We start from the raw sequence: 22,348 nt of genomic DNA on the forward strand, positions 1-22,348 counted from the left end.
ACAAGTAGACCGGTGGGCTTACCTGCAAATTCAAAATAGATATAGCCAGGACAAGAACAATTTTGGAATTTATACTAAGCTACAACAATTAGATAAAATGCTGTTAGGCCCAGATTAAAAAAACAAAACTAAATTTTATAATTATTTATTAGAGATAGAATTAGAAGAGGAAGTAGTTAAAGGCAACATGATAGCTTAGAATAGAAACATAGCACATAGCATCACATTATTAGAATGGGAAAAGGTCTGGACAAGGAATAATAAAATTACAAAATCAGCAACATATAAAGAAAATGCCTATAAAATGTTTTAGAGATGGCATCTCTTGCCCTCGAGAATAGTGAGAATGTCTCCTAACATGAATCCGAATTGCTGGAAATGTAAAAAGAAACAGGGAACTTTCTTTCACATGAGGTGGTCCTGCATTGAAGCCCAAAGATACTGGTACAGAATAAAAAAATGGTTAGAGGAAATAACAGCGGAGCGAATTGAGAATTAAAACTAGAATTTTTCTTACTGGGGATATTTAATAGACAAATTTCTAAAAAAGTCAATATATAATACTGCACATTCTTACTGCAGCCAGAATAACCTTTGCACAGTGTTGGAAACAAGCAGATATTCCAACAGAGGAAATGGTCATTCAGAAAACAACAGCCTGTGCAGAGATGGATAAGTTAACCTTAGCACTTAAGGAAAAAGAAACATCAGAATATTATAGAAGCTGGGAATGCTGGTACGATTGGATAGAACAAAAATAGAAAATATATTAGTAAACAACATAAAATGTAAAAGAGGTAGTAATCATATACTCGCAATAAGATGTATTTGTAAATATGCCACCAATATTGATAACAAACAAGGAACCATAGACTGTTGATAATAGAATTGCTAGGTTTTTTTAATCGTTGTTTTCTTTTTCTTTCTGTGTGTTATGTATGCATTTGACATTTTAGTTGTATAATCAATAAAGTTTGTTTGAAAAAAAAACTCAATAAAACTTTATTAAAAAAAAAATCTTGGCTATTGCATCCTAGCTCTAACCATAAGAAAGCTAACTGATGCCCATCAAGAATCTGCAGTAATTGGTAGGGCTTCTAACCTAGGTCTGAAACAGGTTTTCTTTTAATCTAGGAAAGAGTGGGCTACATGAAGGGAAAGATGCATCTCAGATGTGTTCACTGTGCTAGAATGGAATGAAATGGGTCATGGATAAGAAGAGAACAGAGCTGTTGCGTCCCTTTTTTTCTGTACAGGAAGAGAGAAAGGAGGGGAGGGAAAGTCCATTCTTGGCCAACTTCCAAATGCATCATCTTCATTCAAATATTTGTTGGTGACAAGTTGATGTGGATGATATCCAAATATCTTGGAGGTCCTGGCAGCCTCTATTCTAGCCTTTCAAAGAATAGAATGGCCTTCTTTTTGTGATGTCAGCATGATGAGGCACTTCAAAACCTCTGCCATGTTTACATTCCTCTCTGCTTGCCAGCCATGATAACATTCAAGCTGGCCCGTTCTGCTAGCCAGCCAGCACTTGGCATATAGATTAACAAATGCCCAAATAAACAATCGGAACCTGCTTTTGGGAAGCTCCCACCCATGCAGTCACCCTCCACCTGAGCTGCCAAAAAAATCTAAGGAAGCCAGGCATCCTTACTGGAGATTGGATGCTCCAGCAGATGGCACCAGGACTTACACTTGGCAGAAATTCTTTGCGTTGCTAGATACATTCTATCTAGAAATAGAATGCAGAAATCTAGCTTGTCTTTATAGATGGAGTGCCAGAGGAAATAGAGGACAATGGCAAAATACTCACTGCTATATCTCAAACACATGAAAAACTTCCTGTGTTGAATTTCTGCAAACATTAGTCTGTTTGAGACACAAAAGTACCCTGGACATTCAAAAACTGTGTGGATGAAAAGTTGATTGTTCTATTTCATGACACCTCATTTTTCTGTTATCAAATCAAACCTTTATTGTCAATGCACAACATGTGTGCAATGAAATTGAATGAGCTTCCCTTGGTGCAGCTCCCTCCCCCAAAACATTATATTACACCAGTATGAACATGTTACACGTTATGCTGGGCCTGCACGTCTATCATATTAAACCTAATTGCGGTGTTATGTTGCATTCAGAAGTCTGACAGCCCACGGATAAGCTATTTTTCAGCCTATTCATTTGGCTGGCTATGCTTCTATATCTTCTTCCTGATGGTAGGAGAGTAAAGTGCTGACCAGGGTGTGAATCATCCCTGAGGATTTTCCTCACTCTGCTGAGGCAGTGGGTCCTGGCGATTTCGTCCAGTGGTGTCAGGGGACAGCCCATAATTTTTTGTACTGTGCTCATCATCCTCTGTAATGTGTTTCTGTCCACACCTATCAAGCCAGCATACCATACCGTAACACAATATGTAAGGATACTTTCTATCATAGACTGGTAAAAGGAAGACATCAGTTGTTGTTCCACCTGATTTTTCTGCAAGACCCTAAGGAAATGGAGTCTCTGTTGAGCCTTCCTGACCACCTGGATCATGTTATTTTTCCAGGTGAGATCTTGGCTAAGGTGGATTCCCAGAAATTTGAAAGAGGAGACACTCTCCACACAGACCCCCTTGATGAAGAGTGGGGCAGGTTCGTCTCTCTCCTTCTGAAAGTCTAATACCATCTCCTTTGTCTTGCTGCTGTTTAGATGCAATTTGTTTTCTGAGCACCATGTGGATAACATCTGGAGTTCTTCCCTGTATACTAATTCGTCTCCTCCTGTAACAAGACCCAGTATGGTAGTAGCATCTGCAAACTTTATTATCATGTTAGATGGATCAGAAGATATGCAGTCATATGTATGCAACGAGTACAGGTAGAGACTGAGCACACAGCTCTGAGGAGAGCCAGTGCTGAGCTTCAGGGAGGAGGATGTGAAAGACCTAGCTCTCACTGTTTGTGGCCAGTCTGTCCGAAAGTCTTTAACTAGTTTAAACAGATTTAACTAGTTCAAACAGATGGTCAAGTCTTATCCTCTAACATAGACATATTTTTTTTTATGTCTCACAACACTTGCGTGAAGTAGGTTAAGCTAAGGGAATGTAATTGGCATAAAATCATCCAGGGAGTTTCAGAGTTGAACAGAATGACATCCAGTGTACATCCACAAACGTCAGTTCATGACATTAATGTCTCTACTTGCTATGTCTAAAGAGTCCCAAATAGGGAGTGGACGAGTTAAAAATAATCCTGGCATGGGAAAGCCAATGGACAAGGAAAGTCTCCTACTGCCACTACCACTATTGCATAAACAATTATTTCAGCAAAAAGTAAACAACTGAAGTCCTGTTATTCTCCTTTTCCTCACTTTGGGGCTTTAAAATCAAAGAAAGAACTTCCCCCACCCTTCTCTGCCAGTTCTATAGTATGGGAGCAATTGTATTCTTTTTCTGGCATCCAGAATGTACTGGGACAAAGGAATGTAACCAGAAGGAACAATAAGCTCTGCCCGTCTTCTTCTGTTCTTGGCTCCTGGCTGGAACAAGCAGGCATTCTTCAAGAGACAGCTGGAACAATCTTCTTCAACCTGGTACTCAAAGGCATGTTGGAATTCAACTCATATAATTTATTCCATTGGGAACTTACCAGAGAGGAAGAAAATAGTTAAAACTCGAGGGGTGGGGTGTCTCCTTCCTTCCTTCCTCCCTCCCTCCCTCCCACCCTCCCTTTTCTTTCTTTCTTTCTTTCTTTCTTTCTTTCTTTCTTTCTTTCTTTCTTTCTTTCTTTCTTTCTTTCTTTCTTTCTTTCTTTCTTTCTTTTTATCAATGGATTGATTGATTATGTGGCATCAAGTTGCTTTCAACTCCTAAGGGCTACATTGATAGATTTTCTCCATAGTGACCCATCCCTAATCTGTTCTTTCAGATCACCCATATATGTTAACCAGGACCAGTACATGTTAAGATCCAGCAAGCACAGCCAAGGGCTGCTGCTTGCTGTCTCTTTTCTCATTAGTTCATCAAGATGCAGTATTATTCAAAGTTTTCCTTCTGGAATTAAGTCCATCTCATTGCTGATACTGTCTATGAGCCTCCATTTCTGACTCTAGTACTTGAAATGACTTTTGAAAGAGGTCATCTTGTAGCAGTATTCCAGGGACATTCAGTATCCAGTGGGTTAAAACTATGCAGTCTTTTTTTATCATTATTTTAATTTTAATGTGCTGATGGGGAAATCTGACAGATCATTCCAAACAACTTCAAAGGGAGATACAGAGAGGCCAACATGGAAACTATTCCTAAGGCCCAACACATAAAGCCAGAATAATTATCATCAGCCCTTGCTCCAGAAACATTAAAGTGGAAGCTCAACCTCTGTGCCAAAATCCTAGATTTTGGTTGGCCTAAAGCCTGTTGACATCAGACCACATGGCATACCTAATCTCTCATCACCCATATAATTTATCAAAAAGCCCAAGAGGATTTTCAGCTAAATTTGGAAATGGGTGTTTTGAAACAAGGAATCACAAATTGCTGTATTTTCTGAAGTCCAGTATATGCAGGACGCCTTGAGTTAAAGAAGGTTCAGAAGCTTCTGTGCTGGCCTGTTTTGGCTGACATTGAATTAAGCTCTACTTACCACTTGCAGTAGTGCTATACTGTGCATTAGACAATTTTCCCACTCCTCTTCATCCAAGCACTAGATAAACCAGGCTAGAAAATAAGTAAGAGTCTTACTATCATGCCAATATCTTCGGCTGCAGTGAGATGGACCTTATTTGATGGTGTCCTCTGTTTGGGATGCTTCTCTGATGTGATGATATCCATTCACTTGTGTCTGACTCTTGGTGATTCTATGGGCCTGGTCTTGTCATGTGTTCCGATCTTGCCTATTTCTTTCAGTGGTTCTATGTTCTGGCTGGTGTCAGCTTTGATGGTGTCCAGCCATTGTGTCCAGCATGGCTTCCCTTTACTGCTAACTCTTCTAAATGTACTGGCTTTCTCCAGTGAATCCCCCTGCATGACATGGGCAAAATAAGTGAGATGCAGTTTTGTGGTTCTCCCAGATGGTATCATTTATGATCTCCCAGGAGTCCGTTCAAAGTGAAACAAGATCAGAGACTGGCATAATAGGGTACTTGCTCTGTACTATGCCCCAGCTATATCACATCTAATTTAGTCTCCAAGCTCAACCTTTCAGTGAACCAGCTAAGCTAAGCAGTACAATTAAAATGAAAATCCTGCAGTATTTGGGTTCTGATGAAGTTCACTCAGTGCTTGATGAAGCCAACGTTCTGTCTGATTGCATGATTCAGACAGATATTTAAGGACCAAACCTAAAAGTGATCCTGGGCAAGAATGAGACTGAGGGATATGGAGCAATAGCCCAGAATGGGCTGCTTACGTTCTGAATCCTAATAGCACAGGGATCACTTGTCACTTGTCACTCACTTGTTACTTGGGTGGTGTTGAACTTACTTTTGATTTCCAGCAGGAATATTTTCCATTGCTTGTTCTGGCTGATGACCAGCTGTGAGGAGTTTATTACTGTAAGTCCGAAGAAAGTTTCTTTTAAATCACCTGTCACATCACAGCAATACTGAACCTTGATTGAAATTTGGCTAAGAGTTTAATGGCATAATTAATAAGCAGTTAAAGAACCTAAGCTAATGTGGTAGACCTGAGATTGTAAATTCTAGTCCTGCCTTTTGCATGAAAGCCAACTGGATGATTTTGGATCAGTCCTCTCTTTCAGTGCAACCCATTTCACAAAGTTGTTGGTCTTAAGAAATCAAATCAATCAATCAATCAATCTTTAGAAACTAAACCATAGCACGAGAATGCTTTATATTTAAGGAAGGGAAAACATTGTAGGCGTCCTTGAAAGGGAGAATGGTATGCACAATAACAGAATTGGAAGGAACCTTGGATGTCTTCTAGTCTAACCTCCTGTTCAAACAGGAAACCCAAATAGTTGTCTAAACTCTTATTAAAAACTTCCAGTGTTAGAGCATCCACAACTTCTGGAGGCAAGTTGTTCCACTGATTAATTGTTCTGTCAGGAAATTTCTAGTTTTAGTTGGTTCTCTCCTTGATTAGTTTCCATCCATCACTTCTTGTCCTTCAGGTTCTTTGGAGAATAGATTGACCCCTTCTTCTACTTTGTCGCAGCTCCTCAAACATTGAAACATTGCTATCATGTCACCCCTAGTCCTTCTTTTCACTAAACTAAACATACCCAATTCCGGCAACCATTCTTCATACATATACAATATGTATGCTTACAATATGCATGTATACAATTTGTATGTATACAATATATAAAGTAAAGGTAATGGTACATTAATGGTAGCAATAATGCCAATTGTCAATGAATCTCCATTATGAGAAGAGAAAGAGAAAACTGTCATTGCTAAAGTCTACAGGTTGCTAACTCTGATAAAGTGATTTGTTTTAAAAATTCTAGGATTCTTCTGAATTTGAGATCAGTGAACCCAGGATATTTCTGATCCAAATTATCTGCTATAAAACACGTTTTTGTGTAGTTAAATGCATCTTTGCATCAAAGATGCAGGTTTTGGTTTTTACTTTGATATGATGATATCAACTCAGGGGACACAGAAAATCTATTCTGAATTTAAACTTTGCTGTAGGAGAACATTGTCTGTTAGCAAATATTAACTTCAGGAGACTTTAGGACCATAATAGAGAAAGAAGTGGTTATGTTTCCTCTCTCTGGTTGGTTTGATTATTTTTGTTTCAGTTAACTTGCATTTTTAAACAAGCAAAGACATAATGTTTCATTTGATTGTAAGCCAAAAGCGGATAATATTTTTGAAGCTAGAGGAGATATATTGAGAATCTCTCTCTCTCTTTCTCTGTACGTGTGTGTGTGTGCATGTATTTTGCAAGTCTGTCTGTCTATCTGTCTGTCTGTCTCTTAGAATGGCATGGAGCTCTAATTTTGTTTTATCTATAATAAAATAAATAAGCATGTTAAGTCTAACCCAGCTTTGATATTGTTTACTTAAAAAATAATTTTATGTTAGATTGGGAGCTGCAAAGCTATTGGACTTCTATGGCCTTGACTTGCCTGAGTTGTGGGCGGGGCGGGGGGGACCAGTTAACTTGTGCTACCTTTGCCATCCATGGTGGTGCATTAAATGCCCTTACATTGCAGTGGGACCAAATGAATGCCAGTCAGAAATTATCTGCAAAAGTCTAATTGTTCAGGCTGCCTTTCATCCTTGATGGACTGCATGCTGAATCTAATGCTCAGCAACCATGGGTATTTATCTTTTTATAATTTACTTGAATCATATGAAAACAATGGGAAAGTTGCAAATAGGACTTGTAGTTGCCCAAAATGACCTCATCACTTGAGTTACTCCAATTTGAAAGGCAGGTGATAGCTTATATGCATCCATAACCAAAAAATATCCAGTTCCTGGCCAGACGATCTTTAAACTCTGGACAATTAGATTTTGGAATTCTTTTACCCCAGATATATCAAGAGTACTTAACCCATTCAATTTTCATGTTGTGTAAGCACAATAGGAAATGTAAGTGACCTAGGCTTTTTTCAGGGTAACTATATTACTTCCCTAAATGGAATTTTGGAGATTATACAATATTAATTGGAACATTGAAATGGACATCAAGAAGATGCTAGTTTATAAAAAGCCATTTTCAGTACTGTATTGATGCTTGATCATTCTGAAAAATCATGAATCCATCTTTCTTCTTTCCTCCTTCATTTCATACACTGATGGGTTTAAGCCTTGTGCTTAAGTCAGTATGTGATTGCTTATTTTTGGCTTGGATTGTTATACAGATTCAACTGCTGTCCAATCCAGGCGATTGTGTCTGGACAAATCATTATTTAATCTGATGTGTGACAAGGCCACTCAGAGGTGGTTCTATCTTTACAGAAGTTTTCACTTTATCTGAATAGTTTTCACTTTATCTGAAGTTTTCACTTTATCTGACTTTTCTTTAGTTTTAATGCAAACTAGGGTTGTGCTGTAATGTCTCCTGCCTTTCCCCTTACCCCCATAACGTTTTCTCAATAAGGCCATCTCTTCACAGTTTGCATTATTGAAGTTTCCCACGCTTCAGTAATATCTCAAGACCTTTTGAGGGAATTCTTCCCATGGGGTTTTTCTAGGTCAGGAAGTGAGGGCAGCCAGGCAAGGTGCAGAGTGATGAAGAAATGTGGAACAGAAAACAGCCACCCAAAATAGTGAAATGATCAACTCATGAAAAAAAAAAACCACCAAAAGAAATTCTAAAAAATTCAAAACATGCTAAAGATTTAACTGATGCAATCCTGGCAATAAAACTTCAGGATGGCCTTCTTGTGCCAACTTTGCTTTTTCCCAGTTTATTCCTTTAAAAATTATAACCTGTTAGCCATTCTTGAACTATTTTCAATGATAGCAACCTTGGATAAAGTAATATGGAAAATGAGAACCTTCTATTTTTAAAAACAACATTTAAAAAGAAAGGTAAAAATGAGTACAAACTAATATCAAGTAAAGAAGAAAAAAAGAAAAAGGAAGAAATAGAACAGTAAGTATAAAATGCAGGAAAAAAGGATATACTAAGAAGTGACTTGCAATATTTTTCCCAGTATTTATAAGTACTTCTAGATGTGTGAAAGGGAAAGGGTTTCTCCATTTACCAAAATTAATAATAATAATGGATTTCTCCCATTTTTCTTGAGTACAATTTAAAGAATGAGTACAATTTAGAGAAGATAATAGTTTTAATTCAGTATTTGAGTGCTTAGGACTATTTCGTACTATTGATTTTTAATGCAAACATTTAAAAATAACCTTTTAGCTTCAGCATCAGAAAAAATAAAATTACCCAAATCAGAATCATTTTCTCAACTTTTGGAATCCTCTAGTTTTGAAAAGGAGTGGGAAACTCTGTTTTGTCACTCTTTAAATGTCATGTAACATCAGAATATTTACCAGGATTTCATTAGCTGTGTGTCCTATTTTGTAGCAGGTAATTGGCTGTAAAACGCTTTTTACCCAAATGCGATTTAGAGATAGGGAATTGTAAAAACAGGCTGCAGAGGGATTTGGAATTAGCTACTTAATCAAATAAATCAATACGCAAAAATTATCTGAAATATTCAATATTTTCTCCTTGTTTGTGATGTATGGCATTTGGCCATATGTACAGGTAGTCCTCAACTTACAATAGTTTGGTTAGTGACCATCTGAAGCTACAATGACACTGAAAAAAGTGATTCACACAACTGTGTTACTAACTTAACAACTGCAATTAATAACTGCAAGAAAAGTGGTAAAATGACTTTAACAATTCACTTAACGAATCTCTCGCTTGGCAACAGAAATTTTGGGCTCAATTGTGGTCATTAGTCGATGACTACATTCATGCTCTAAGTAGGAGCTATGGTTCCCCCATGATATCCTCCAGATATATTGGCCTCCAGATATTCCATTCCATTCTGTTGAATTCCTTTCCTTTCCTTTCTCCTTCCCTTCCCTTCCCTTCCCTTCCCTTCTTTCCATTCCATTCCATTCCATTCCATTCCTTTTTCCTTTCCTTTTTCCTTTCCTTTCTCCTTTCCTTTCTCCTTTCCTTTCTCCTTTCCTTTCCTTCCCTTCTTTCCCTTCCCTTCCTTTCCCTTCCTTCCCTTCTTTCCATTCCATTCTATTCCATTCCTTCCCTTCTTTCCATCCCATTCCATTCCATTCCTTTCTCCTTTCCTTCCCTTCCTTCCCTTCCCTTCCATTCCTTCCCTTTCCTTTCCTTTCCCTTCCCTTCCCTTTCCATTTCATTCCATTCTTCCCTTCCCTTCTTTCCATTCCATTTCATTCCTTCTCTTCCTTCCATTCCATTCCATTCCATTCTTTCCTTTCCTTCCCTTCTTTCCATTCCATTCCATTCTTCCCTCTCTTCCTTTCCCTTCTCTTTCCTTCCCTTCTCTTCCCTTCCTTCTTTCCATTCCATTCCATCCCTTCCCTTCCCTTCCCTTCTCTTCTTTCCATCCCATCCCTTCCCTTCCCTTTTTTCCCTTCCCTTCCCTTCTTTCCATTCCATTCCATTCCATTCCATTCCATTCCATGCAGTTCTAGCTGAAAATTGTGCAAACAAAGGGTAATGGATTTGGAAGATTGACTATTGGCTGATCTACAGATTAGACACCATATTCAAAGAGGAGCCAGCAAAATTAAAAAGGTCTGTTTTGGAAGAAGTAGTCCACAGAAATATGCAGGACAGGAATGTGAGTCCATTGTCTTGTTTTTGTTTTGTGCTGTCCTGGTGTCATGCATGTATTAAAAAACAGAGCAATCAAAGAAGTGAGAAATTGTGCTTGGCAGAACCCCATCTAAAGCAAGCAAGTCCAACTCACAGGGTGCAGCCAGTCATCTCTGCCTTCCACCCATAGAGAGTTGTATATTGCTATGTATTCTACAGATCTGTTTTCTTTATGCAGCCTTACTGCCTTTCCTTCTTTTTTCTTCTTCTTTCTTCTCAGTCATTCCTTCCTTGTCCTGCCTATCTCTCCTATATTCAACTTCTCTAACCTTTCCTTCTTTCCTTCCTTTCCTCCCTCCCTCCCACCCTTCTCTCTTTCTGATTGTCCAGTGGATAGAAGCCCAAGCACCCCACTAGTAATCTATATTTATTCTCAGTAAATACATTACAAATAGAGTTAATAAATGCAATTACTCTTTGGATGTTACTAGAAGCACTTTTTTCCTAGGGGAAAGCCATTTCAGCAGCCCATACTGTCCCATTTGGTTTCCATAGAATAATGTGACTTCTTTGGTCACAGAAAAAAAAATCAAGATCCACATCTTGAATCAGGAATCAATAGGTTATCTTTGTAAATCAAAATATTTGTTAAATTCTCTAGGTCTGGACGGAAGTACTTCAATTATTTGTTATTGCCTATCCCTGTTTTGAGGGATACACAAAATACCTCTTTTTCAGATTTCTGAGAATTAAAGGAGAAAGGCAGCAGAAGCAAGGAATATATTTCTAAGGACATAAACTGAAGAAGAGAGACAATTCAACACCTGTTTCCCACAATTGTCCAAACAAATGTTGGAAAAAAGAGGCATGGGTTTCCTGGTTCCATATGGCCTTGCAGTAGTCCACCCCTGCTTGAAAGCATATTATTGCATCTCGTTATATATTTGATCACATCAAGGAATGACAGATCAAGTCATAGAACAACTCTAAGAAGTAGTGCAAGATGGGAAGATGTACAGAGACCTGGCCCATAGAATCACCAAAAGTTGGACACAACTGAATGGATAATATCATCACCATTGTCATCATCATCAACCTCATCCTCATCATGTATTTAATTAGATTGATATCTGTTTGCTGCACAAGTACCATTATGGATTTCCCAAAAAATATCCTTACAGTATTTCATTTCTCCTTTTCCCTTTGATGCTTAAGCAAGACATCTTCCTTTTGTCAGCTGACTCTGTTCACAGACAGTATGGGAAAATATGTACAGCATTCCCAGTTTATTCACAATTATAAACAGAGACATTTCAGAGTTTTTGACTATCACCAAGGCCACCATTCTACATTTCCCACTTTACTTGCAAATAATTCCCATTGAACTTTGTAAGGCTTACTTCCATGAAGAGGATCACAAAATCAAAGTAGACTTTTTGGATTTTTTTTCAATATCTTTACTTCCATAGCACTGCTGAGTATGGAATTCAGAGGCTTTAAAATGAGCCTGGACAAGAACAGAACATGTTGTCCCCATACAAAGAGAAGTACACATATACTCAAAACAGTTTCTCAAGGGGAAAAATGCTCCATCATGGGAAAATCAGATACAATAAATGTATCATGTTTATACAAGAGCTTGGAAGGTATTGTGGAATTGGCTGATTGCAAAATGATAACTATTAATAATATATCAAAATAGAAACATGCTACTACTGTGTAGAAATCTGCCTTCCAATTTCCCAGAGTTGATTCTTTTTTTCCTCCCATGAAAAACATTTCTGTTTGTTCAGCTCATTTTTATGATGATTTTGAATTCAATGCCTTCAAGTAATTTTTTAGAGCTTATTTTATTGCTATAAGAATTCAGAATATGTTACCTCTGCCTCCCTCGTCCATTATTTTCATCTCTCCTCCACCTGGTTATTCCTAATTTTTGAACAGGAAGGAAGGAAGGAAGGAAGGAAGGAAGGAAGGAAGGAAGGAAGGAAGGAAGGAAGGAAGGAAGGAAGGAAGGAAAGATGGAAAATTTTGAAAAAGTTTAGACTACTATTCTGCTTTTGCAATAATGACATTTGAAATCTCTTGGAGATTTTGGAGGCCAAAAATATTTTTTTAAAAAAATATAGATGAAGTTGAAAGTTGTTACAGCAAACTAGCCTTCATTAACAACAAAGTCATCCCCATAACTAATGAAGAATAGCTAAATAGATGGGTGGATAGATATTTGCCATGTCCTGTTTCTCTGTTCTTTATATTTTCAAAGCAATAACTCTGGTGAAATAATGCCACTATAACACAGAAGCATTCCAAATAATTAGCAAAGCAGGGAGAAAAAAAAAATCTGTCGAACAAGTTTATTGGGCTGCATATTTCTGACTGCAGACATTCATTCAACTTGTAAAAACCATTTGAATTTAAGCAAAAGAGTGTTTGCCATCCTGCAGCTTTAAAGAGAAATGTTATTGGTCTCACGAGGGAATGAAAAACATTTATAGGGAAAATCCCATCTAGGAAGAATGTATTGAATCCAGCCCCTACTTAAGTGTTACTCTTATACTATAGACCCATTAAATAACTAATGGGTCTCAAACAATAACAACACTTGAAAACTTCACTATTAAGTCATTCTTTTGCCAGCAATTTAGAAAGCCTGTTGTTTATTCTGCTGATAATGCTTTCCCCTGATTTAAACCCATACACTCTGCCATGCATTCAGAGGAGACTTTACAGAACAAATGCATAATACTGCAATGAGAAGAGTCCAGAAAGCTTTAAGTGAAAGGCTATATTTAGAAAATGTTTGATCACTAAGCTTGTCCATTGAAAGAAAGCAATGGACAGAAAATATATTTATTATGATCAGAATTTTTTTATGTACCCCTGTGCCTGCTTAAAAAAAACATCCTATCAAAACAAAGTGATTACAGGTCTGTATACCCAGAGCAATGATGTGTTGTAATGAGCGATAAATTATAATTTCAGAGATACAAAATAAGTTATTTCAGAAATCAAGCAAAATTCATTTTAGGATAACTCAGATTACATTCATGAATCAGGATGGGGTTAGGCATGTCAGAAAAGCCCATGTTACAATCAATGCTGTACCAAGATCTATGTGGCAATTTTTCAGAATTTTTGCCTCTCTGGAAAAGGGGGTCTATTATTCTCAGGATGCTTGAATATTTCTATCAAACTTCTCTTTGTGGTATTTTTGAGCTTAATTTGATGGAGGAAAGGGAAGGTGCTACAACTGCTTTTCCCGATCTTTCCATCACTCCAAAGTCTCCCTGATTACCTACATTTTTCCCATGGCAGGATGTTCTTCATGAAATCTACTTCAAGAGTTTAATTAAAGGGTAAGATGCCAGAGAAGCTACCAACTGTGCAGAGATGACCTTACAGAGAAAGTGATGACATTTCACACATCCCATGACTTTAACGAGAATTGGTAGAAAAACATGTAGGTGTTTGTTTGTCTTGCATGGCATGGCATGGCATTACATTGGTTACAACCTTTGTGTTCAATTTCTCCAAACTAGAGAAACACAAAGGCTCCTAGTTTTAGTTATGGTGGAGAAAGACTGCAAGAGAAGAAATTTCAAAGTCTTTGTCTGACCAACAAGCAAGTTTTTCCTGTGCATGTAGACATGCATCTTATTCATTCATTCATATATTTATTGCAAATATATTTTCTAGCCTTCAGCTGGGATGAGCTACTGCTGTCACAAAAACATTGGAGCCTCCTGATGCTCTGGAATTCTCCAAGAACATAACATTTGTTCTGTAAAGATACCCTAAAGAGCCTGGAATGCTTATCCTGCAACAGAGCATGAATCCCTCAGAATAAGCCTCTGCCCTTTATTTTCATGTCCTTATTTGATGATTACTTTCCCAACCCGTCTTGTCCAGGAGCATTCGCAAACTTGTAAAAAGGAGTTGAGTCATGTTACTTGTATCCAACTAATGTAAGATGTTTCCTGCCATGACCCTCATCATGCATGAAACAAAAGAGAAGAAACATCAGCTTTGGGTTCACCATCAAAACATCTTAATTTGCAAGAGCCAAGTTCTTTATGCAAACCAAATTGTTCTTGTTTAGTTGCCTAAGTCATTCCAGACTCTTTGTGACCCCGTGGACCACAGTACACCAGGGTCCTCTGTCCTCCACTGTCTCCAGCAGCCTGCTCAAACAGTGACATTATCTAACCATCTCATCCTCTGATGTCTCCCTCTCCTTTTGCCTTCAATCATTTCTAATATCAGAGTCTTTTCCAGTGAGTCCTCTCTTCTGATTTGGTGGTCAAGATATTTGAGTTTCAGCTTCAGTCCTTCCTTCCAAAGGACAGTCAGGGTTGAGTTCCTTTAGGATAGGGCCATCTTAGCAATTTCCTGAAAATTTTTCCTTTCTGTCAAAACTGGTCTATAATCAGCAGGCAAACACCACACCAGACATTCACTTGAAGGTATCCCCTGCTTCTCCACCAGCCTCTCTAGAGCAGGCTTCCTAACACTGCCCCCTCCCCTATTTTGAGAGGACTAGAGCTCCCAGAATTTTTTGCTTTGGCGTTTCCATTCCTGGCATATCAGGGCCATGCCAGGCGGAGCATCAGCTTGAAAGTGTGGACCAGCATGGAGATGGTCCTCTGTATTCTAATCCCAGTTGTGGATTATGATGAGGAGATGAAAGAATCTGTTGGGGCAGTTGTGTCCAACTATGGAGGGGAGAAAAGGTTACGTCCCCATCTTCTCAGCCAGATGTGACAACTGACTGACATTGGACCCCCGCAAGCTTAACATCAGGTTTAAGGGGATGGTGGAGAGAAACATGCAGCTGCCAAAAACTTACTGTCTTTTCTCCAGTTGTGTTGTAGAGACTAGGGACTAACGTGCATTCAACTGCTGCATTAAGACGTGACCGTAAGTTTGATTGAGTTACTTTGGGACTGCGCTGTAAAATTGATTTCTCTCCCTGAGAGAAAAGTGGGGACAGGGCAAAACTGTCACGAGGGTGTTTTCACCATCTACTGCTGTAGTGGACCCAGTCCTTCTCTCTGTTGCTTGGGTTTTGCGCATGGATTTGGGAGAAAAACAGAGCTTGCCAGCTCAACCAACTCAGTTAAATCTGCAGTAGAGGCTGAACTCATATAACATTTCTGCGTCTCAGTGTAGGGCGCAATCTCGGGATCAGTTAGTACGGGGCGACTATGCTTCGAGCATTGAATAAAGTCAGCCAATGGCATAATTCAGTAGCCAGGGGAGGCAATGCGGGGCGTCCAAAGAGAGCCAGGGAGAGGAATCCTCCCGCCCCGGTCGTCGCTTGGTCACGGATAGGTGGCCAAGGTGGAAGCTCGCTGCAGTTTCGGTGGAATCACTGAAACTTCCGATTTTATCGGAGGGTGAGGGGAGGAGAGAGTCAAAAAGGCAATTGATCTGGTGGGGGCGGGGGGGAGCAGAAAGGGAGCGATTGCGCGGAATTAGAGGTGATACTTAGCCGGCCAGACGCTTCCCGCTAGTGCGGGAACTTGAGCTGGGAAAGCCGGTGGATTTGAAGTCGGAAGTTCTGCGGGGACCCACCCAGCCCTTAATGCAACCGCCTTTCCCGCTTTACGAGAATCATGAAGGGCAAACGGTAGATGGCCCTGGCACGGAACCTCCCCCCTCCCCAGTCAATGCCATGTTCCCCCCACCCAACCCTAAATGTGCTGGGCTAAAGGGAGCGGAGGAGAGACCCCGAGGACGGCCAAGCTACAGCCCTTCCACCTTCACCCCCAACCCGCCTGGTCTTTGATGGGAGCTGTCCTAGAAGGCTGGCCCAACGATAAGCGGGCGCCGAAGAGAGTCGCAAGTATAAATCGAATTTTCACGGCTGGAGAAGAGGCTTTGGCTGAGCGGCGGACCCCGATTTCAAAAAGGCTGGGTGAATGGTGCCGCTCTTCCTCCACCCGCTCCCGCCACCCCCGACCTCGGAGAGGCGTCAGGAAGCCCAGGGACCGAGGACGGGCGCCGGGGCTGGTTGAAGGAAGGGACGACCGCCGCCAATGTCATTACTTTGGACGGCGCGTCGGTTCGGATGGGCCGGAGAGGCTAAGGCGAGGCGTAACTTAATTCTGTCATTGGACCTTCCGGCTTGAATTGCCCCGAAGAGCGAGCCTCGACCTTTCCTGCCAAGGGAAGGGGGAGGAAGAAGAGTTCTGCAGGCTGGGAGGGTCGGGACGAGATGGCTCAATTTTCGCCGAGGATGAAAGCGGCTTTGCACGAAGCAAGTCAAAAGCTCTTGCAAGGCGGTAGAGCGAGCGGCTTTCCTGCTGCGGAAGGGAGGAAAAAAGGCCCGGGAGAGCAGAGACCAACGCCCGTGTCCCGCCCCTGGGTCCTGCGCCTTTAAGAACTCCTCCTCTGAGCAGTGCCCACCGAGGGGAGGGCGGTACTGCCCCTCCGAGGCACCTTCAGTCTTCCCCCGAGCATGGGCTGGGCTGCGGAGCCTTAAGCGGAGGCCGGGGGTCCCGTGCGCCTGGAGAGCGCACTCCCGCCGCGATTCCCGCGGAGAGCTGCTTCGGCCGACTCCAGGTGTCCAGAGGGCGGCAAGGCAGGTTCGTTCCCCTCCCAGTCTGCCCTCTCTGCCATGGCTCCCCCGTGGCCGCCCAACGGGACGTGGCCGGGGGCGGCGGAGCAAGCGGGTTTGGGGGCCAACGGCACCAATTGCCCTGGGGCGGAAAGCAGCCTCAGCCGGCAGGGGGCGCTCGGAGCTGCCCTCAGCCTGGCCGTGCTGGTGACGGTGGCCGGCAACCTACTGGTGGTGGTGGCCATTGCTAAGACCCCCCGCCTGCAGACCATGACCAACATCTTCATCACTTCTCTAGCCTGCGCTGACCTCATCATGGGGCTTTTGGTGGTGCCTCCAGGGGCCACCCTGGTCCTAAGCGGCTGCTGGTTGTACGGCACTACTGTCTGTGAGCTGTGGACCTCGCTGGATGTGCTGTGTGTCACGGCCAGCATCGAGACCCTGTGTGTCATTGCGGTGGACCGATACTTGGCTATCACAGCCCCACTGAAGTATGAGATGCTGATGACCAAGAGCCGAGCACGGGGAGTGGTCTGCCTGGTGTGGGCCGTGGCCGCCTTCATCTCCTTCTTGCCCATCATGAACCACTGGTGGCGGGATGGGGCGGATGTGGAAGCCCTGAGCTGTTACCAGGATCCTCTATGCTGTGACTTTGTCACCAACATGCCCTATGCCATCTTGTCTTCCATCATCTCTTTTTACGTGCCGCTGTTGGTCATGATTTTTGTCTATGCCCGAGTCTTTGCCATCGCTACCAGGCAACTTCATGTCATTGAGAAGGACAAGGGGAGGTTCCTTCAGGATGCATCCAAAGGCTTCCGCCGCAGGAGGCCCTCCCGTCTCCTCCTTGCCATCAAAGAGCACAAAGCCCTGAAGACTTTGGGCATCATCATTGGTGTCTTCACTCTCTGTTGGCTGCCCTTCTTTGTGGCCAACATCATCAAGGTCTTTGCAAGATCCTTCGTCCCTGACCCGCTTTTTCGCTTCTTCAACTGGCTGGGCTATGTCAACTCGGCTTTCAACCCCATCATCTACTGCCGCAGTCCTGACTTCAGGTGTGCTTTCAAAAAACTCTTACGTTGCCCAAGGAGACCTGATTCCCAGCTTCATGCTTTCTCCAAGGACCTGCAGAGATGCCTATGTGCCTTCAGCTCCCGGGAGAGCAAGTCCATTGCTACAGTTTCCAGAGAGGAGGAAGAGGAGGAGGAAGAAGAGGAGGACTTGGGCACTGGTAGCACTAGCAGTGCTTCCAGTAACAGGACCGAGGAAACAAAGCATTTGTATCTGGCCAGCAATGGGCACAATTGTACACAGCGTCCCCTGGGGGAAACCCAGCTCCAAGGCACCCAGATCACTTTGTGTCCACAGCTGGAGGAGTAGGTGTAGAGAATGATAGTGGGGATGGAAAGAGAGCTGACTAGAGAGTGAATGGCATCTGGGGGACAGGAAGAGTCCAAAATTGTTTTCTGGGAGGGTCTACATTTCTTGTCCTCTAATGTGCTACAAAGAAACTGGAAGGGTTGTGAAAATATTTCCTATGAGAATCTTGTTTGCTTGGAAGCAAGTCTTAACTATTTTCACTGAGACGTGCTCTCTAATAAGTGTGTTCAAAAGAGGATTTGCAACTACTATAGTAAATTAATGATCAGTGAATCCTGTGGTAGCTATTTCAGTTACTGGACTGTGAACAGAGCTGATTATAACTCAGGTGCAAAACATACCTTGTATGCTGGAGCCAGAATCAAGTGGCAGGGGATAGGACATCCTAAGGGTATGACAACTGGGTTGCAGAATTCCAGATGCCTACTAGAAGCTGAAAAGAAACCCTAACTCTTTGCTGCTATGCAGTCAGGTTTCTGTTTTATTTTTATATCAGAGTTATGACAACACTAGGAAATCTTTCCTTTTGACCATTAACACTCAGTGCCGATGATGCTGGCTTAGACAGATAATCTAACCCACTTTATAGTAGCTTTCATAACTGTATCCCCTTTCAGCTGAAAACTATTTGATTTCCTTTTCAGAAATAGACTGATAGCTTTCAGACACTCAGTAGGAGCTCATTTTTTAGTTTCTCCTTTTCAGGTGAAATACTGAGGAGTTAAGAAGACCATCTCCAGAAATGGTCACCCATCTTTGTGGCTTCTGCAGAAAAATATCCTAACAATTCAGAATCCAAATATCCTAAAACATCACATTGCTCTAGTTTGAAGATTTCTCTTGTCAGGCAGTATTTCTGATGTGTGGGGAATGTTAAAGGAAAACACACTTGTCTTTTCTTATGGATTACAGACATTTGGTTTTGATTTAAGTGCTGGAATTTGGCTGAACCTGCTAAGCACCAAATCCAATAGAATGATCAATCCGGCCCCACCTGGGTGGTGACATTTTGGTGGGCCATGAGAGCCGAAGGGTAAGGGGGAGTTGGGGGAACAACTGGAGTGGGTTGAGGGAGGCAGATGGCAGCACACATGAAGGTTGGCATAAGGGAGAATTGTTCCAAGGTGCAAAGGATCAAAAGTTGCAATTCACAAGAATAGGATTTGCCTATATACAAGAATCTAGTCAACTAAAGTTCAGTACTAAATTGGCACCAGATAAGGGTCCATGGAATTCAAGAGGGCTTGGACTTAGAGCATTTGTGCAAATGTAATGACTCTATGCTGATGAAGTACTTAACTCTGACCCCAGCTCTGCCTACTTTTCTCCTACAAGTTGGGGGAATGGCTGGAATGGGTTGGTGGGGGCAGATGGCAGCAGACATGAAGGTTGTCATACCTCAGCCTTCTCCAACTGCTACCCTCCAGATGTATGTAAAGTTCTTGTGGTTACTATTGGGCTGCATTGCCAGTGACCCTGCCCTTTAAAAACAATCCATTCATTTAACAGACTAAATCTTGAAAGGAAAACCTTATCAGAAGAGAAAGGGAGGAATATATTTCATTTGTATTTATTTTATTACTAGCAGCTGTAAACCTATCAAGTGACAAATGTCAAGATAGATGATAGGCTCAAGTCTTAATACACAATTCATATACTGGACTCCCAACATCCCTTTTTCTTTCCAAAGGCAAAACCTCCAATAAGTGTACCATCAACTTTTACCTTTCTCATACCCCCTTCTACACAGAGGTGGTATTCAGCAGGTTCTGACCAGTTCTGGAGAACCGATAGTGGAAATTTTGAGTAGTTCAGAATACCACCTCTGACTGGCCCTGCCCCCCTCTATTCTCTGCCTCCCGAGTCCCAGCTGATTGGCTGGGTCTTCTTTGGTTGCCCTGCACAAGAGAATGGAGCTGGAAAGCAGATTAGTGGGGCGGGGAGGGAATGGGATTTTGCAGTAACCTTCCCCTGGAGTGGGGAGGGAATGGAGATTTTACAACATCCTTCCCCTGCCATGCCCATCAAGCCACGCCCACAGAACCGGTAGTAAAAAAATTGAATCCCACAAAACACTTCTCCCTGCTAATTTGGGTGAACAGCCTTCCCCAGAGACTGGGTCATGCAGCTTGTGAAATTCCCAGCAACCTAACAGCTTTGGAGGTAGCAGGTTGGGGAAGGCTGATTGTCCCACAGGGATGTTTGAGAACTGTCTTTCTGGAAGGAAGAATAGCTTGCCCCTCTTTGCCTTACAGATACAGATAACTAGTTGTGCTGTTTCTCCACCCCACTTTGGGGAGATGGAGAAGTGACCTACCACAGCTGCCTTGGCTGCTTTTCCATTTTCCTTCACTGCTAAACTAGATTGGGAAGAAGAAAATCCAAGTTTCTCTGGCAACATCTGTTCACAACAAATCTGTCTGCTACTATGGTGTTCCTCAAAGGCAGCTGCTGCTTAGCCCAGCCTAGAAGCCAACAGACTCCTTGCATTTTGCCCCCTTTTCTGAATGGACAAATGTTGGTCTTCGGGTGGAAGACAAAATGTGTGTCTGTCTGATTTTATTTTATGTGCAGCTGAAGTTGCCTTAAACTGTTGCAGTCTGGGTGTTCTCGTATTTGGTATTCTAGCCAGCTATATGCCCTCTTTCAGGATACTTTAATCCTTTCTAGCTTTCCTTTTATTTTTCTGATCTGTCATTCCTAGCATTCAGTTAGCATCCCACTATGATTGCCTCTTCCTTTACTTGTTTGATGAATTTAAAGCCAGATCCAATACAGCAGTTCAGAAGAATAAGCTGCTTACAGAAAGAGTAGTGAAGAGATTCTAACGACCCTCTTAAAAATAAAAATATAGAGAAAGGATATAGAAGGTTGGCACTCTTAACAGCAAACCTGGAATCTACTAACTGCAAATGCAATTGAGCAAAACTACAGTCCTGGAAATTTCAGTGGAGAAGTCAACGAATAGTTTCAAACCAGGCTGCACAGTGAAGTAAAATATGAATTATAGATTCAGTTGTGGAGTTGGAATAAATGCAAAAATGTGTTTCATGATGGATGTTTCATATAAGCCTTGTCATGGTATTAAGCCAGACTTTATACATAAAATACATAAAAAAGAGATGTTATTATACCCCTCCTTGATCAGTATGGACACTGCTATTAAACATTCTCAACCCAGACTGCAATTTTTCAGAAGATATTCATTAACTTTAGTATAACCTTTAAAGATTTCTTTTATTTTTTGCAAAATTTGGTGCTCCACCCTGAAGCCTATTTAGGTGCAGATTTTGGCTACTGTTTTGGGTACTTAAGGATCTACCTTTGTCTAAAAGATCTGGAAAGAATAAGACAACTAAAATGAAAAGGTCTGCACCAGAGGCAGCCTAATTCTTTTTTTTTTTTTTTTGTAAATTTTATTTGAGTGAAAGAGAAAAAAAATACAAATAAAACATCTTTTTTGAAAGTAGCGAAATCCCTGGTTACATTTCTTCGTACAGACACAAATTCAGATTCATGCTCATTTTTATATTCTATTCCATATCTTATTACTATTTTACATTTTCTGCATGGCTTCTCCCCTCTTTTAATTTTCTCAATTTTATTTTAATTATCTCATCTCAGTTCAAATCATTGTATTTATATTTTTTGTCTGTCCTGTTTCAATTATCTATTATCTTTTCTCATTAAACAAAATTTCTCCTGTAGTTACTGATTGGAGTATGACGCCTTTATATCTTTTAAGTTTATCCATTTAACTCTTATTTAGGCTTCAATATATACCCTAAAGTTATAACATTCAATATAATACATAACTTCCATTTGGATTCTGCTTGGTACATTCTTAAAAAACACACTATATTCTTAAAAAAAGAAAAAAATATAAATGTATATAATTAAAACAACACATTCCATTCCATTCCAATTCTCATTTATTTTATTTCACTTATTTTATTCACAAACATTTCACTAAATTACACTATTTTATCCCTCATTTTAATCATACATTGTTTCCAATTTTCTAAAGTTATTTCTATTACTAATATAACAATACAATCTTATGTACCTTTACAGAATCCCTTTTTCAGTTAGATTTTCACCCATTATCTCTAAATAGGCCCTGTTTCTCTATATTTTGCTCCGGTCCTTTGTAACTTCTTTTACTTTCCTTCTTCCCTCTC

At 41.0% G+C, this 22,348-nt stretch overlaps 1 protein-coding gene across 1 annotated transcript; it reads left to right on the forward strand.

Moving 5' to 3' along the window:
- The first annotated feature begins 15,702 nt into the window (after positions 1-15,702).
- ADRB3 (adrenoceptor beta 3) lies at positions 15,703-21,288 on the forward strand. Its single transcript, XM_026717233.2, has one exon. The coding sequence runs from the start codon at positions 16,848-16,850 to the stop codon at positions 18,165-18,167; it is 1,320 nt and encodes a 439-aa protein (XP_026573018.1). The 5' UTR covers positions 15,703-16,847; the 3' UTR covers positions 18,168-21,288.
- Positions 21,289-22,348: the final 1,060 nt, after the last annotated feature.

This window comes from Pseudonaja textilis, chromosome 9, assembly GCF_049901715.1.
Source record: "Pseudonaja textilis isolate UNSWEBS1 chromosome 9, rPseTex1.2, whole genome shotgun sequence".
NCBI lineage: Eukaryota > Metazoa > Chordata > Lepidosauria > Squamata > Elapidae > Pseudonaja > Pseudonaja textilis.

Excerpts from the sequence above, each read along its gene's own strand:
- ADRB3 (XM_026717233.2), top strand. The coding sequence starts at position 16,848 with ATGGCTCCCCCGTGGCCGCCCAACGGGACGTGGCCGGGGGCGGCGGAG.